This window comes from Primulina tabacum, chromosome 14 (assembly GCF_025594145.1).
Source record: "Primulina tabacum isolate GXHZ01 chromosome 14, ASM2559414v2, whole genome shotgun sequence".
NCBI classification, from domain to species: Eukaryota; Viridiplantae; Streptophyta; class Magnoliopsida; order Lamiales; family Gesneriaceae; genus Primulina; species Primulina tabacum.
In genome coordinates, this window is record NC_134563.1 from 36,666,279 (window position 1) to 36,685,116 (window position 18,838).

Consider the following 18,838-nt stretch of genomic DNA (forward strand, 5'->3'; position numbering starts at 1 on the left):
CACCAATCCAAGAGTTCCAGCAGTGGCTCTCTTTCTATGCAGAAAAAAGAGGATAGGCGCAGTCCCAATATGCTATTTTTCACATAGTTGATCCAAAATTTGGCCAATCCAAGAGTTCCAGCAGTCGCTCTCTTTCTATGTGTAAAAAAGATGACGTGTTCTTCTGAAGACCGTATCTTATATTTCTGCGGAGACGTCATAAAATGGCCATCTCCTAACATAAAATTGAGTATAAAAGGAGAGCACAAGTATCCAACTCGGGTATTGGGTCCGAAATTAATTCTGTGACAACAATTATTATTATTATTATTATTATTATTATTATTCAAACCATATACTTTAGTTCATTTCATATCAACTTCGAAAGCCATTGAATAACAGGAACTCAAAATGAGACAAGCAGCAATAATCTGATACTTTTGAACTTAGCCTTAACTACAAGAGTGAGAGGAGGATGAGTTTTCAGCATCTAAAAGGTATCATGAATCAATAAGCACCACGCGATCGCGGGAAATTGGGTACTTCAAGGCATGCACATGCAAGTGAACTAGTTACTAACAAATTAACTCGATAAATCAAAAAGACATGGAGCAGAAACGAAGTCATGATATAAAGAAAAATGTACAAGCTTACAACTAAGACCCGATTCCTTTTTTGAATTTTAACCATAAATCATGAAGATGAGGTTGCTGCGGCATCAACAGCGCCAATTATGAAAGGTCCAAACAAACCAAATCCAGTTAAATGCTAGCCAATTTTCATATTCGGCTTGAGTTCAAACTTGTTATCTGACTTGAAGCTCATAAAAAAAATTTCTGAGCTCAATCTCAAGGACCGTGACAGAAAGGCAGCACCAAGAGGCTTCCAAGCATTCTAGAGATCACTTGAACTTAGTGTAATTCTCTAGAAAACTTGAACTTAGTGTAATTCTCTAGAAACCACTAGTATGTATCTTTCTCTAGAATGTTCACTTGTAAATATCTTGTAGAATATTCTTGGAAACATAATTTCCACCACATATCAAATCAACTTAGTCATTAATTCCTAACAAGAGTAGTATAAATAGGCTTCCCCCACTTTATCTATGACCATCCAAGTTGTAAAAGCATTCAAGCTATATAAAGTTGCTTTCTCTCAAAAGCTTCATTGTTCTCTTGTATTTTTGTGGTGTCTAGTCTCACTTAACTTCTTGGGTAAGAAAATCTAAGTATCGCATTGGCTCAAAGTTTAAGAATTAGCGCATGACATCAAGCTCCAATTAATGTTTGAATTTGGGCTCGATTTGTTTCGTCAAAACTTAATTAGCGAGCTCTATTAAACAAACACACAGATTTTGGGCTTATGCTCGGGATGTAGTGTAATTTTTAGCATATCTACACCTCACAAGCTATCCAACAAATAACTTCAGTTTCAATTTGGTTTGAAAAAATATTCGAATATCTTTTACCTCGATTCGAGATCTATAATTTTGAATTACTTGAAAAACCAGCCGACTAAATTTCTTTCCACCTTTACATTTAGTAAAATTTTTGCAATACCTAAAGATCTAAGGTTTGCACAAGAAAATGGTATCTGCGAGTACGCAATGGAGAGACTAAGTATAAAAAAATGAAATGAAAATGAATTACTACGAAGCACTTTGGGATTGGAACATCTTTTTGGCATTATATCAATATGAATTTGATGATTCACCATCTTCAAATTATTCCTCATTTTCTACTTTCTTGACATAATTACTTACTATTTGTTGATCCAACTCGTAATAGTACTCCATTTTCTTCAATGGTTTCATATCCAGGTCAATGAAAGATGCTTGAAGGATTTCAAGGTCATCGATATATTATTGAAAAATGACGTCATACGGCGAAATTCATCAATTGCAAGTATATAAACTGTGGATAAAATTAAATATTCATTATGTTTTAGATTAATTTCTTGAGAAGATAGCCAAAAGTGAAGGTACTTACTATTAGTGATTTTACCTTGTAATGAAAACTTTGATCAGTTGAATCCAGATAAACCACATCATATGACGATCCCTGATCCATATTACTTCTAGATCTAAAACTAATCATCATACTTAGGTCATTGGCAGTAGCAGATACCAAGTAATCTCTCACGATTTTTAAGCTTTCATGCATTGGCATTGAATGCAGGGATGAATACTTTCTTGAGAATATTTTTTCACCTTTTCCTCGACATACTGCTCAAGGCTCAGAAATAATGTCATAGTATGCATGAATGGCTCCTTCAATGTCAATAACGTCAAGCTTTTGTACTTCAAGCAATTTATTCAGCAAACCAGAGTTGAAAATTGCTTCCGCTACAAGTTCCAAAAAATAATTTGTATGCGCCCCATTTTTCTCAAGAATGACATGTCTGAGGGCATCCTCAAATGATTGGTCAGTAGTACAACCATTACTGTCAACGATATCTAGGCCTCCAAGCACAATTGCACCATTAAGGAAAACCCGAAAATTAATCTGAGGTGTAAGGATAAGGGACTTAATTGCTTTTTGCACTCTATCCTTGATCCTGAATATAAATCTAGTGGGTCATATTTGCTTATTTGTGATACCTGGACAGATCCATACACAGAATTCATCAGTAATCCGAAAGAAAACTAGTACAAGTAAAGGTATAGATCTAAGATGATAGGCTAGGGCCATCATCAACCAACAAAAACTAATATGCAGTTGAAGCAATGCAATGGTAAAACTATTAAAAACACACATGTCTTAGCTACTTGGAGGTAGGGGGATTCCAAAATTTATATTTTCGGGTTCGGGTGTACTCGATTTTATTTTTTTAAAAAAAAAAACATGTTTCGGGTACCCGATAACCGTTTTAAAATGTCCAGGCCTAATTCATGCCAGACACAAAAAGAGAGAAAAAGGGAAAAAATAGTTCAATAGACCCATTGGTTGCTTATTCCTCACGAGTAGGTTTTTTATGAGACGATCTCACGAATTTTTATCTGTGAGACAAGACAAACCTACCGATATTCACAATAAAAAGTAATACTCTTAGCATTAAAAATAATATTTTTTCATGGATGACTCAAATAAGAGATATGTCTCACAAAATACGACATGTGAGACCGTCTCACACAAGTTTTTTTCATTCCTCACGGGGCGGCTTCAAATTGAAAGTTAAACGAATTGAATTATCAATCACTTTCATTATTATCATTTTAAGGTATTCTATGCACCATAGAAAAATCATGACTCTTCACTATTTTGACATTAAATATATTGAGTAAATATCTTATGGGACGTCCTCACATATCTATATCTATGAGACGATCAACCTGATCTAGATATGCAAAAAAAAAAAACGACATAAAAAATAATATTTTCATGATTTAGGTCAGGTCGTTGATTCGTCTCACAAAATTAATATATAATACGGTCTCACAATATTTTTTGTGAAATACCTAACTCTTGAATTCCATATTATGGGGCGAATTTTTAGGTGGCTTTCATAGTTGTAAATAGGTTTTGCAACTAATTCGGAGCATGTTTGAACTTTGAATTTGAAGTTAGGCCGCTTTGAAAATTTTCAAAGTATAAGAAGGAAAAACTATAAAGCTGTATTTGGATATAAGGATTTGGGGGGTTTATCTTTATTTTTTAAAAAAATAAACTTTAAGATATCTGATTTTAAGTTGACATCTCAAATTCATTGTATTTTTTTGAATAAAAAATAGATTAAATAATTTGAAATTTTTTGCTCAAATTTCAAATCAACTATACAATCTAGTCATTTGAATTTAGATAAAAATTTGTGTGAGATGGTCTCACAGATCGTATTTTGTGAAACAGATCTCTTATTTGGGTCATCCATGAAAAAATATTACTTTTTATGCTAGGAGTATTACTCTTTATTGTGAATATCGGTAGAGTTGACCCGTCTCACAGATAAAGATTCGTGAGACCGTCTCAAAAGAGACCTACTCTTGAATTTAATGCATTTCACAAATCATAATATCTCAATTTAAACACATCCTAACAGATTTAATTGATGAATATTTTAATTTCACAAATATATACAAATTAAAATTTGAAAGAAAAAAAAAAGTTGTGTGTAATGTATCAGGTTTCGAAAATACATAGACACGTAAGATATTTTGTAATATTATTATTTCTTTATATATGTGTGTATATATATATATATATATATATATATATAACAGGCTGTTAAAGATATATAGATCCAAAAAGTTTGAAAGATCAAAGAAGTCTCGAAATCTCCCATTGAAAATGAGCTATTTAAATTAAATGTGGTTCCAAAAAAAAATATTGTTTTATTCACTGATGGGACTACACAACGCCTATTAAAGTTGACTCTTCCAAAATTTTTCATTTTTTCACAATTTTTTACGTTTCTCGTAAGTGTCCCGTATTTTTATAAAATTTACAAATAATAACTAATATCCTTATGCAGCCTCCTCCTAATTTACGGCAAACCAAATTATATTGAAGTTAAACGTATAATCATGCTAGTCTAGAACAATAACAATTATAGTTTTTAGATTATTCTTTGAATTTGTAACTGATCATGCATAACGATTAATTTAATTTGTTCCAATATCACTATATCACTAATGATGAGTAATGATCTAATTTAATTATTTAATTCATTATTGAAGCTCAAATTACTTATAAAAGTCCAAACCCGTTATACACTCCAAAAAAATTTATAAATATGGGATAATTCTCATTATTCATAATACTCTCATTATTTTATGCTTAAAATATTTTAGCTCTCAGATAATATCTTTAAATTATTTTCTGACTTGAGCGTTGGAATGTCTACGTCGGGCAAACCCACAAAATTTTGTCTCCACCAGCTACTTGGACACGTTTACGAGCTAGCTTAGATACCAGTAAATGATTAATTGAATCTGTTTACGAGCACGCAAAGTAATCCTGATAATCACAAATTTTGGCTTCACCAACTAACATTAAATATTTTTATTTTTTTTTTGAAAAATTATTTTAAAAAAATTCCTTTACTGATTAGTAAGAAAGTAGGTAAAATGGAAAAAAAATTATCTTTTTATTGGTTTTTTTTTAAAAAAAAAAATTAGCATGTGGATATAAATACACGTCTCTAAAATGATTAGGCGAGTGCGTGGTAAGGCTCCACAACAAATTTAAAGAAACTGCTGTTTGAGATTAATTTTAGGAAGGTAAGGCCATACTTCTATAATTATAAGCTAAGTTTTATACTTCTTAATAAAAGGAATAGATGATGTTGTGTGCATGATTTCTAACTCAAATTAAATACACTTGAGATTTTTAAAATTAATACATAATGTAAAAATGTAGACATTAAGCCAATGATTTGAAAAACAATACATTTGTGTATATATATAATATACAGAGAGTGCAGAAACATCTCATGGAACGTCACGTCGATCATCCTCTCACACATTGTTGAATTAAATGCTTCAACGATATTCACGAGAACATTTTCCACGTTTTCTTTTATTTGACATTTGAGAAGATGTCATCGTTAACATAGTTGAAATATTTAATGCAACAATATATGAGGAGATAACTGATACGACGTTTCACGAGACGTTCCCACGAACATCTCACTGCGTCATTGGTGATTTGCAAAACATACCCCTAAAAGGAAATGTCACGATGAAATAGTTGTATTATGCAAGTGTAATCGATTATTCTGCCAAGATGATGAGATTTTTTTATTGAAATATGCGGGTCACATATGATTTAGTGGATTGTGATAGTTATGGGAGAGATGATTTTTTTTAAATTTATTTTGAGGTAGCAAATTTATTTATGTTTAGATAAAATTAGTCTTCTTCTTTTTTTTTTTTCTTTTTCAGTAGATCACTAAAGATAATATTCTCTGTTATGTCTTCATTCTAAGTGATCCATAATCGTTCCAATCCAAGCTCCACTTGAGTCTAGGCATCCCAAATTATTTTAACAAGTTGTACGAGTTCATGCCTTGGCCAGATTTTATCAACTTGACTTACAATTAATAAATTAGGATATATGTCGGATTTTTTTATATGACGTACATCTATTTTGTGCTCATCAATGAGATGACACTCATCTATTGGATGTACTAATTCGATATGTTTTATTATATCAAATATATTAATGTCACTTCGTTGGTGTACAGATAAAACGTATAAATATATATATATATATATATATATATATATATAAAACACGATTGGACAGTCCCTAATTATTATAACTAGTAATTTTGGTGGACCGCTAGCTCATTTAATTGAATATAATCCAATATAGAATTTGGTTTGGTAGCAGTTCGGAAAATTAAAGAAATGCTTCTGGTTTGAATTGGTTTTGACTATTTTTGTATTTTCGTGAAAATGACAAGGGCGTGAAAACAAAATAGCGGCTAAAACTTGAAAATTTTGTGAAAATTGTATAAAGAAATAGAAGAGATCATCCCTTGTCTTAGCCGACTCCTTCAAGAATCGGCTGTTAGGACTTTGGGCTGTTAGGACTTTGGGTACTGCAAGCAGTAAAAGCACTGTCTACAACGCATTTTAGCCCGACTCGAATGCTTTTCTTCCTCGTCATGGATCTGAACGTCGGAGAAGAAGATATTTTATTAGTGGAAACATTTCTAGTGCCCTTTAATATAATCAATTTCTTATCTTCAAACTATTGTTACAGAGAATTCGATTATTAGAGGAGTTGTTCACTGCAAAGACGATAATTTCGCAGCATCATATATATATATATATATATATATATATATGGTCGCAGAATGTTTTAACTATTTTGTTAACTTAAGGATTCACGTTAAATCACTACCTTGTGGCTTTGAATACTATTAGAATTATTATTTTATGCATGAAACAAAAAGCAAACTTTGACAAAGAGCGAGAATTTAACTACTCACACGTTCAAGTCATTGTCAAATTTTAGGCTGTCGAAATTATTTGGGAATTCGTGAATACCGGACATTTTGAAAATTTGTGCGATATAATAATATGGATATTATTCGAAAAACTTTAGAAGAAAGAGTGATAATCATTGTATTCAGAAATGACGATTTAACATATGACATTGTGTGGGTTTCATTTTTTTTTTTTTTTGGTTTTGCCAAAAAACATAATAAAAAAATCCAGTTCAGGTACGATTTGATTTCATGTGGAATAAAAGAATGGAGACAATTTAAACCCCAAGGGATATTATGACCAGTATTTTCATCTATTCAATACATGAAATATGTGTCGAGTAATGAATCATAATCACTCGTTCATACATTATGACTGAATGAGTGACCATAATTTATCTACTGAACACATGTGTTATGTGGTGAGTAGATAAAAATGTTATTCATGTGGATATTATGAACGAAACCAACCCGAACATAAAACAATCAAGATAACCTGGATGTTACCAACTCATTATCATTATTGCTATTACAACAAAAACATTAGATGGTGGCACTATAAAAAAAATTGACACCACCACCAAAAATATAAATACACAATCAATAATGTCCGTTGGTCATGGACGACCCGGTATAGATGTCATTATAAGTTACACATGCAGTTGAGCAAGAAACGATATGACAAAGGAAAGAGACTACGACATAAAAAATATAAACGAGAAAATTATCCCCAATAGAGTCACTTGCGTGTTTTATTTTTAAAAAATAGTCATCTCCTATGAATTTCAAATATTAATAGTATGCTGACACGAGGGTGAAAGGTTGATAGTTATGGAGATTTAGATGGCAATTTAAGGAATCAATCATGGTTCCATAGATCGCTTGAACTGTAGCAACTTTTACGGAGGGAGAAAGAAAAAAGAATGTTTCAGCATAGCCCACTATGTTACCCTTTAGGCAAGGTAATTATGGCTTAATTAGTGCGTAGTTAAAGGTGACAAAAAATGGCATTAAACGGATTAGTTTTTCACCCAATATTGCAAAAGATAAAAGAGTAAGTCTGTTGTGAGGCGGTCTCACGAATCTGTATCTGTGAGACGGGTCAACCCTACCGATATTCATAATAATAAGTAATACTCTTAGCATAAAAAGTAACATTTTTCATGGATGACCCAAATAAGAGATATGTCTCACAAAATACGACTCGCGGGACCGTCTTATACAAGTTTTTGCCTACCAGGTAGATGTTTAATCAATTAAATTAACGCGACCATTTTTTATGCCTAAAAAATAGTTCTTGTAGCGACTATATATTCATATTTTTATCGTACTTGTTTAATAAACATCATGCGTTTCCTTTAGATGGTTCCCATTATAATTTCACTTTGCACTTCAAACTCAATGGTTTCAAGTTTGAATGATTAAATTGACGGCCCGCAAGAAATCCCGTATCAGCGGCTTTCAAGAAAACATTTTGCTTTACACATATATAATTAGCCAATGATAGTTTATCACTCAAATTTTTTCTCGCATGATTTCAAAAGTGACTTTTTATTTGTGTGAGACGATCTCACGGATCGTGTTTTGTGAGACGAATATCTTATTTAGGTCATCCATGAAAAAATATTACTTTTTATACTAAGATTATTACTTTTAATTGTGAATATCAGTATGGTTGACCGTCTCACAGATAAAGATTCGTGAGATCGTCTCAACAGAAACATACTCCTACCTTGTATTGTCTTTAATCTTGGGTGATATCTTATCCACTAATATTCAAAATTTAAGTCCACTATAGGAATCATCCTCTTTGGAGTTAAATAATAAATTCTCCAATTTGATACCTCATTCAAACTTCATATTACAGAAAATTTACTCTATTTCTGTACATCGTGTGTATTTGTATCTGAAGAGAGGTTGTAATGGGCGCCAAAAGCATAGAGGGTAGTTTTCTTTCCTCTGATTCGAGTGAAATGCTAAATGTGGTAATAAAATTAAGTAAAATTAATGTAGAATTGTAATATCAAGTAACAGTAATTAGACATTTACAGCAATGTACTTGATATTCAGTGGCGCTAAAACTTACACTTGTATTACAGTAATTATTGTGTCGTTTTTACCAAGTGATCATTCCCCCAGTTTCGAATTTATTCGGTGAGTTGCTCTTTTTGCTCCAGTGTTTATCGATGAAAGCCTCGACGGTACGCCGGAACTCGTCGCCACTCAGAGTGTCGATCTCCGACGATTCGAAAGTCTCTGTTTCGGAATTCTCCTTGCTCTGGTATTTCTCCGTTTCCGATCTTCGGAGCTCCAGCCTCGGCCTCACTGTGATCTCACGCTTCAGTTTCTCCGATTGCGTCCTCTGGAACCTCTGTAGTTGTCTCGTAGCCTCTTCGATCGCAGTCGCCACCTCGTCGGGTTGCGGATTCGCCTTGATTTCCTCGGAGCAAACTACAATCTGCTTCTCGTCATCGCCAAGGGCGGCGAATTCATCAACCGCTGGGACCATAGTTCCTGGAGGAGGAGGAGGCTCCCGTTCATGAATAGCCACGCTGTGTTTCACGTAATCATCGTACAAACCATCGCCGCCTCCGGATTGACCCAACGCTTCTTCGTTTCGCCGAAAAATCAGAAACAGCGATACGATAATGAAATTTCCGATTATGAAAACAACGTGGTGATTGAACACATACGCGGAGAACTCCACAAAATACCCGCCCGCAATTTTCATAACCGCCGGAACACGCGCAGAGGTCCACGAAACCAGCCCCAGAACTACCAAAAGTTCGAAAAACTGCCACAGCTTCACGATTCTGCGAAATTGATTGAACCTGGCCACCGCCTTCTCCTTCTCAAACCTGACATTATCAAACACCGTTGATTCCATGTTCAAAGTCTCGAACAGGCGATCCTCCAGCATCCAGCAACGTAGGTTAGATCTTCACAGGGAAAGAATGATCGAGGGGAAGTGGAAATGGAAAGACATGTGGATTGAGAATACAGAGAGATTCTATACATGAACACAAAAAGGGAATTTGAGGAGACTGGGTAAAGGGTGATTTTGGGTTTGAGTGGGTCTCTTCATTCACAATGCGAGTACATCTTTATAGATGCCATGAGAGGAGGGATACTTTCAGGTTATTGTACGTATGTGTATATAATTTACAGGATGTATATATTTATATATGTATAGTTGATGTTTATTTTATAAATATATATTTATTTATAAAAACGAACGTTTTTGCTATTATTCGTTACACATTGAGTAAATTTTGGACTAACACAATAATCTGCAAAACGTGTTAGTCAAGTAAATCGTACTAGGTAAACTTTGTGCAACAGACTCGTTCAAGAAAGTGTTTGTATGATCGATGTTTATTATACTATTCAATATTTAGACATCATTTGATTTGTCATATAATATGATAAAATATTTGATCATAAATTAAAAGAAAATAATAACATAATTAAATTTATACCCTGATCATCGTAAATTTGAGCAAAACGCGATATGATAGAAAATGTTAGAATCTCATATCTCAAGTAAAATATTACTTAAACATATAAAATATACTGCATATAATATAGCATTCATGTGGCATAATATATTAATTGTAATTCACGTACTGTGGACAAACAACAACATTAATTGATTTGATAAATACTTATATAAATCTATTGCTTGGAAAACTTAAACCTAATTTTAGGTCGATATATTTGGTTTTCTTATTATTATTATTATTTAATTATTTGACGGCTATATGCTAGACATGTATATTTTATTTGTCTAATTAATTAAATTTAAATAAAATAAATAGGATGAGAGTACGTAACAAACTAGTTGGAAAAAAAATGGAATATTGATACATCACCGAATCGGAATTGGTATAAAAATTATATTCGGGTAAAACTTGACGCGTAATGTGGATGAGTTATTTTTGCCATACAATAAAAAAATATTAGGAGTTTTGTGAGATGGTTTAACAGACCTTTATTCGTGATATGAGTCAATGATTAACATATTTACAATAAAAAATTATATTTTTTTAATTGGTGACCCAAATAGATTATTCATATCACAAAATTAGTTCGTGAGATCGTCTCATAATAGTTCTTTGTTTAAAAATAATTATTTTAACATATGTTATCTCGTAAGGTAAATGGACAAAGATACCCATATGTGTTGGTTGGTGCCATGATCCATCTCCTTAATTTGTATTATATTCTCCAGACTGATTGTGGACCAAAAGTTTAAGTCACTCTTAGCTTGATTTTTGTCCAGATCTCAAATGTTTTGCAGTTATTATCTTGTAGTAAAAGTATTTATATTTGACCAGCCGAGCAGCGAAGCAAAGTTATTATCTTATCCCATTTGTCTTATATTAAGTGTGTATAAAAAAATAGTGATATATTTTGAGATTATTTTGCCAACGAAAATTAATTCCGAAGCAATTTTTGACGGTTATATTTAATGGAAGTTAGATTATATTTGGATCGATAGATTTCAAATGACAAAAAATCATGTGAGACTGTCTCACATGTCATATTTTGTAAGACAGATATCTTATTTGTGTCATCTATGAAAAAAAATTACTTCTTATTCTACTTTGTGTAATTAATTTCTAAATAATTAAGGTATGAATTTAAAATTTCATATATTATTTCATTTTTAACAAGAAAAATACTAATCAAAATACAAAATTTCAAATTTATCCATCTAAATACAAATTTAGTTCAACGAGTGACATCTACCAAAATTTAAAAATTTGATAGCATATTTATTCAGAAAAACATAAAATTTTCAACTCAAAACATATAATATCAAATTATGTACGCATCTTCTAACATACATGGAACCATCGAAGAAGGTAGTGGAACAATAACTGCTCCTCATTCAAGAATAACCGGGAACTGCACAATATCATGTGTAGCATGCATCTCGTCCAAGATTCAAATTTCAGTCTTTTTTTTTACTATATTATTATTAATATTAAAATTAAAAATATAAATAGGAAATGTCTATGGAATATTATCATCACATACTAATCAAATTTCATTTAGATCGGTGATAGTTGTTTGTGATATTTATATGCGTTTGAGACTCTCGATGAAAAAATATATTTACTCAGACTATCGTGTTAGTTCGAAAGTTACTCATTACACAAACAAAGAAATCTAAGGTGAAGCAAACGCACGTAGTTAAGCGTTTCGCTTTGTCGATGAATTAATATTTTTAAGAAAAAAACGATCTGATTATGAAAATAAAGTTTCCTCCCTAACAAGAAGGGGTAGAGAGAGACCTTCTATTTTAACCTACAAAAGTTGGTCAAGAAATGAGCGAGAAGAAGCGGGATGAGTTAAGTGATATGACATTGTGTTGACTTCACCATAAAATGGACAATAATTGGGCATGTACTTCTATATGTATGCCCTTTTATGTCTTGCTATACATACTTCGTACGCCCTAAATCCGAGCTTTGTCCTTAGTAATCCCATTATCGGTGGATGTTTCCAGTAAAAATCGGTGAAATAATTAGGTCCGCTAATTATTATAATGTGTCTTAATCTCACCAAAATTTTCATATTCATGACATTTTCTGGAGTCCTTTTCTAATACAGTGAACCTCACAAGCACACCTAAAGGCATGCTTGTCCCAACTTAAAAAATAAAAAAAGTTAGATAAAAATCTGATGATACTCGTAGGCTTAGGGATGGCAACGATTCGGTCGGGTCGGGTCAGGTCGGGTTGGTTATCTTTATCTATCTCCACCCTATATCCGTTTTCGAGACAGGTTCGGAGATGATGATAAGATCCCTATATTTGTCCCAAACTATTTTGGAAATTTAAAAAAATTATCGATCCTGAAAAAATCGGAAATCCTCGTCCTTGTTTGTATTTTTCCCGCGGGGAAAATTGAGATCACTGATAGGCCTATATATAAGATGTGATGTGTATATTTATTATTTTTTTGTAAAATGATTTTGTGTTATTTAAAATTAAGTTATTAAAATCTTATAAATTCGTTTAATAAGATAAGGTAATTAATGCCGGTTAGTCATGTCTTAAAAACGTATAAATTTTGTACAAAATGATCTCAATATTTAATCTAGTTAGTACCCCCAAATAATTCTTCAATCTCTTTTCCCTTATTATTTTATTCCTCAACTTCTCTGTCTCTCTCATTGATTTTCTCTGCCCCATCACTGAATTTTTTATGTAAATGTTTTAAGAACTTGATTTGACAAAAAATGTAAAGTTAGGTTCACAGATTGTACTTATAGATATCTTATAATCTATTTCAGCGAAACAAATACTAAAAACAATGATGTATAAACAAACATTTGTCATTTTATCAAAATTTATAGTTGGTGATAATAGTACAACTTAAATATTCTAAACAGTAACTGCTCAAACACACGTTTACTCTACCAATAAGGGGTCAATTATTACAGTAACAGACATAAATTAATGATTGTTTTTTTTAAAAAGTATATAAATTTATGTGTCATCAAAATATTAATCTCCCACAACATTAAAGATATCTCGATTAAAGTAAACACGGAACTTCATATATTATCACATCGTAAAATACTAAAAATTAAATTGTACATAACTGAAAATGAATATATATTCACATAGCAAAACAATGAAAAAATACTGTGAACAAATACAACTTTAATGAGCCCTCTGGTTTTTCGTTTTCTCGCCGAAAGGTAAAAGAAGGGAAAACTGTCATGCTTTTGTACCATAACTTTAAACCTGAACCTACGTGAACGCCAAGGACAGGGTCTTCAATTATTTGCATGAAAAACTCATGATTTCTCGTTGAAAAATAAACAATAATAATTTATTTATTGATGGAAATAAAAATAAGGCTAAGCCACATAACCTCGTCGTAATAAAAGTTATGTATAACCTAAAAAAAGCTAATGATTCCGTGAATTCGTGTGGCTTAGCCAACTTTCGAAACACCACACCGCTCACGCTCGTCGCGTCCAGCTTTGCTCTTTTTAAAGCTTACATTCAAAATAATTACGTGTTGCAATTTTTATAAATTTTATGTAGCTTTTCTGTCTGAGGGAAAAAGTTATATGTATTGAGATTTTATTTTTCTCCTTTTATTTTATCGATAATGTAGTTAGTTATCCAATAATGGCGCTTTCTACTTTAGGGAAAATGGAGGGGAAAAAAGAGATTTGGGGACCCGTGGACACGCGTTCGGAATGGGATTTCGATTATAAAGTTGCCTTCGGAGCTTTAATTTTGTGATTCCTTTTCTTGCGGAGACAAATTTCGAAAGGATAAAAGGTGGCCAGTAATACTTTTGTAATTAATGTCTTAATTAATTCATTTGTAAGTACGCAAGAGGGGTTAAGATTAGGTATTAATTTCGATTTCAAAAAAAAAAAAATTTGAGACGATCTAACTAATCAATTTTGTGAGACGGACTTCTTGTTTATATCACTTATAAAAATATATGATTAGGGTTGACTCATTTAATAAGAGAGGTATTATTTGGATTTTAGTCGTTCTGATACCCGAGGATCGTCCTGTTCATTTTCTTACTTATTATTATTAGTATTATTAATATTACTGTATTAGTTATTCTATAAAGTCACGTTAATTCAGATATATTATATTATATTATATTTATTATTACTTATTAGTATATGTGGCATAGCAATATATGTGCACTTTATTATATATTTAGCAATTTATTAATATATAATCCTTTTTTAACAATATTAATTGATATATAGCGTTGATGGTGCTTCTCTGAATGATTTTGCTACCCACTTCTGGCTTCTTTTTAGCGAGAGCCCTCTAAAATTTATGCATTAATTCGCCCATTAAATTAAAATAAATAAACTTTAATGTTAGTGATACTTTTTTTTTTTTTTAAATATGTTTGTTTTTGCCTTGGGTAGCTAGCCGATCACGGCTGAACAAAGTATTTTTTTAAATTTCAAACCATTATATATATATATATATACACACACTCGGCCCACAATTCATTTCTTTGTTTATCAAAAAATGAAAACTTAGGCTTGACTTAAGTCAAGTTTGAATTGATTTTGCGTTAATTAATTAAATAAAGTCACTGTTAGGGACTCCTTAACTAAACTTAAGTCGGGCTAAGTTAATTTTAACTTTTTAGTGAATATTACATTTTTTTTCTTCATATAATTTGCACATTTTTTTCAATATAATTGATCAATATTAAGGAATTTAGTCATATAACTTACATTTTTTCCTTCAATTTTAGTCATTGTTATTCAGAGTACTGACGAAGAGTCCAAAAGTATTGACATGACATTAGAAATTGTTGACTGGTGAAAAGAATGCTAGTTACAAGATTAAAATCATGAATTGATTAATAACATAACCAAAATGTAATTTTACTCATTTTTTATGTACTGAAGATTATCGATGAAATACTCTAACAATATTAATTAATTATGCTCCATGTTACATTATTAGTGCCATGTTTGAATGTCTTAAAATAAGAATTTTTTCCCCATCATTTGAAATCTATAAAATTTATGCAATATAATTCAACTTATTACTCTTCAACTTAATTTTATTTTTCGTGTACATCTGAATTTCGTTGAAATTTGAAAGTTTGGAATTCGATTTTCACTTGCTCGCATAAAATTCAAGGAATCTTTAAGCACAATATTTGATGGCATCACCTACAATACAATGCAATAATGTAAACTGGTCCACGAAGACTTTGTAAACATTCATTTCGCATGACATTATTTAACGGCCAAAAATAATTTCCTCTAAATTTCGAGGAAAGTTACTTTCTCAACCAAAGCAAACATGTTAATATATTTAATACTCAAGTACACAAATAAAATAATAGCAAATATTTTGTGGGACGGTTTCACGAATCTTTATTCATGTGACGGGTCAATCATGCTCATATTTACAACGAAAATTAATATTTTTAACATATAAAATAATTTTTTTAATGGATGATCTAAATAAAAAATCTCTCACAAAATTGATATATAAAACTGTCTCACAATAGTTTTTGTGGTTAAGTAATTTTAAAGTAATAATTAATAATGTCAATGGACGGTGTATTTTCCACACCAAATAGTGAAAGTGATATTAAATTAATGAGAAAACAAAGAGATGATGCACACACATTATGTCGTGATGCATAAATTACACACTTCACTTCTTTTAATTAAAAAAAATTGGGAACTTGTGCGTGTTTATTTTTTTTATATTTTGGATAAATCCAAATGGTAAACGTAGTAGTCTGAAAACCACGCTGATCAAATAAACCATTTTGAACAAATTTTGTGTCGCAGACTCAAACTGATAAGGTAAATGGAATGAGGAATTAAACACACTACTTCTTAGTAGGTGTCTGTCATATCATACCATTCCAGTTACCCCTTTGGGCTCACACATGTCACTTTTTTTTGTGCCGACGTCGTATCATATATATTACATAGTCGTCAGCCGACGACGCACGATTGGTTGAAAAAAGGAATGGTTAATGGCAAAATTTAATCCAATAGGACATAGAATATTTTATTAGCATGGTATATTTTGTAAATTTTTGTGTGTCAAATTAGATCCATCATAAATCAAATAAATTTTCCTACAAATCTTCTCAATTTTGAATTACAATTCTTGGAGTATCAGTGCATTTATCCGTGGGTTTAAATGTATTGCAAGTTATGGGAATTGTTATTATGTATTAATTTTATGTATGTGTCAAGTAGGAATGAATTTTTTTCAGTCGAGGGAGAAATTTGTTATAATTAAATATCGAATCTGAAATCTCGTCTCAAATTAGGAGTTTGGTGTAAGATAAGTTATAAACCATGACTCAAGAGATATTAAATTGGTATTGAAGTGTTTTGATAATAATTTATTTACATAATATCAATGAATATACATAATTCTTCACAAAAACACGAGACATAATGATTAAAAAAATTTGTTTGTTTGTGTTCACCCCCACGAATTTCTTTATCCCTATGATAGCGATTTGTCCGAATCTTCTTCAATTCTTTGCTGCTAAGAAACTGAAATGTCGCAACCCGTTTTGAACTTTACATGTGCCATAAAAAGATGCAATAATATTCCGTTTTTAGGCATGAGCACGATTTTTCTAATATTCCAGCCGAAATAACTCGATTTAATTTCTACCACAATTAATTATTATATTTGTACAATTGGCCTTTGTTATTTCGATGTCTTAGATGCGACAGTCTCTTTCAAAGTGAGCCGACTTTGTAAGAAACTCAAAATTGAGAGTAAAAATTCAAAGCAAATTAATGTAACTATATATTATTTTGGAATTCAAATCTAATAAAGTTTTTGCAGCCGGTTGTAAATTTCGATAGACTTTCTAGTTAATGAACATTTCATTTCGAAAAAAAAAATCGGAAAGCTTCACATTTAAATATGAAACCATGATAAAAAAAAAAATATAAATGGTGAATAATACTCAAACTTTATACTCGAATCAAATGCTTTTAAGCATATTTGTTCAACCTTTTTACCTTGATATATTAAAATTTTGTGACAAATCACTCAACATATGTTCGAGAAAAAGGTATCGACCTTAGGCGGTCAACGAAAAAATCTTAACCGTAATTTTACTTTTATAAATTTGGGAAAACATGTGACGGTCTAAGCTATGGAATAAAATCAACATGCGAGGGATAGTTAGCAGAAACTTGGGAGTCGTAACATATTTTAAATACAAAAACTCTTAAGAAAGTGTGTAACAAACTAATTTCCTGATACACATCTTTTACTCGACAAAATTAATGGAAAAAATTATTTTCTTTATGTTAAAAAATATTATGTTTCAGTTCAAATATGAATCAGATCAGATCTATCTCACGGATATATCTTATCACACGAGGCTTATTATATTTCAAAATGTTCAATAAAAAACTTTTTTGAGACAGTCTCACATGTTAATTTTATGAAATGCGTTTCAAACCCTATTCCAATCTATAAAAAAATATCACTCTTAGTGTAAAAAATATATATCGTTTTTAATGGCATAGATGGATCGGATCAACATCGAAACATCAAATATAATATTTTAATTGTTTTGTTTTTGTTTTCGTTTTTTATTTTGAACCATTATAAAAATTAAAAATATACATTCGCCTCGGTGCTTCAAGTTTTCCGTTCCACATAAGTATTGTCCATCTCATACTGGCCTCCAAAGGTCGGGCTGGATTTCAATCAAGGATCCAAAATTTACTAGCCCAGAGCATAACCAGGCCATACATTGGGCTCAATTATATATATATATATATATATATATATATATGCCTCACATATTTAAGAAAGGTAACATTATATATCATTTAGCAATCATCTCACGCGTCTATATCTGTTACATAAGAAAATAATAGTTTTCAATTAAATCAATATATATTATATAAATTTTTTCATGACATAAATAATAACAAATGATATTTTTACAATGAAAAATAACATATTAGACGTAAAAAAAAAAATTTAACACAAATAAGTATATATTACACTATCAATAAAAAAAATGATACTTTTGTGGTTGAAAATAATAATTCAAACAAAAAAATAATATTTTATATAGATAGAATCAAAAATTCGTATGAGAAAATAATCCGTGAAACCACTTATTCATAATTGATAAATTGAGAAATATTAGTGTAAACAAAAATATATATTTTATAATATTAAAAATAATAAATAATTGGAATGAAATCTAATCGCATGACTGGGCGCATCGCAAAAGAACTCCTAATCTAAGTACACTTAGGAATGATTGATTTGCAGTCAAATTAAGGAAAAAATCGTACAGTATCACAGAGTCAAAACGATAAAATATCATCTTGTGGCTAATATAATATCAATGAATAATTAATTAAATAAAAAATTAATCTTCACAATTT

The 18,838-nt window shown here is 31.0% G+C and overlaps 1 protein-coding gene and 1 pseudogene across 1 annotated transcript; both read right to left on the reverse strand.

Moving 5' to 3' along the window:
• Positions 1-1,922: 1,922 nt before the first annotated feature.
• On the reverse strand, positions 1,923-2,605 carry LOC142524299 (inositol-pentakisphosphate 2-kinase-like; annotated as a pseudogene).
• Positions 2,606-9,025: 6,420 nt separating this feature from the next.
• On the reverse strand, positions 9,026-9,829 carry LOC142524005 (uncharacterized). Its single transcript, XM_075627731.1, has one exon. It carries the CDS (start codon positions 9,827-9,829, stop codon positions 9,026-9,028), a length of 804 nt encoding a protein of 267 aa, XP_075483846.1.
• Between the last annotated feature and the right edge of the window lie 9,009 nt (positions 9,830-18,838).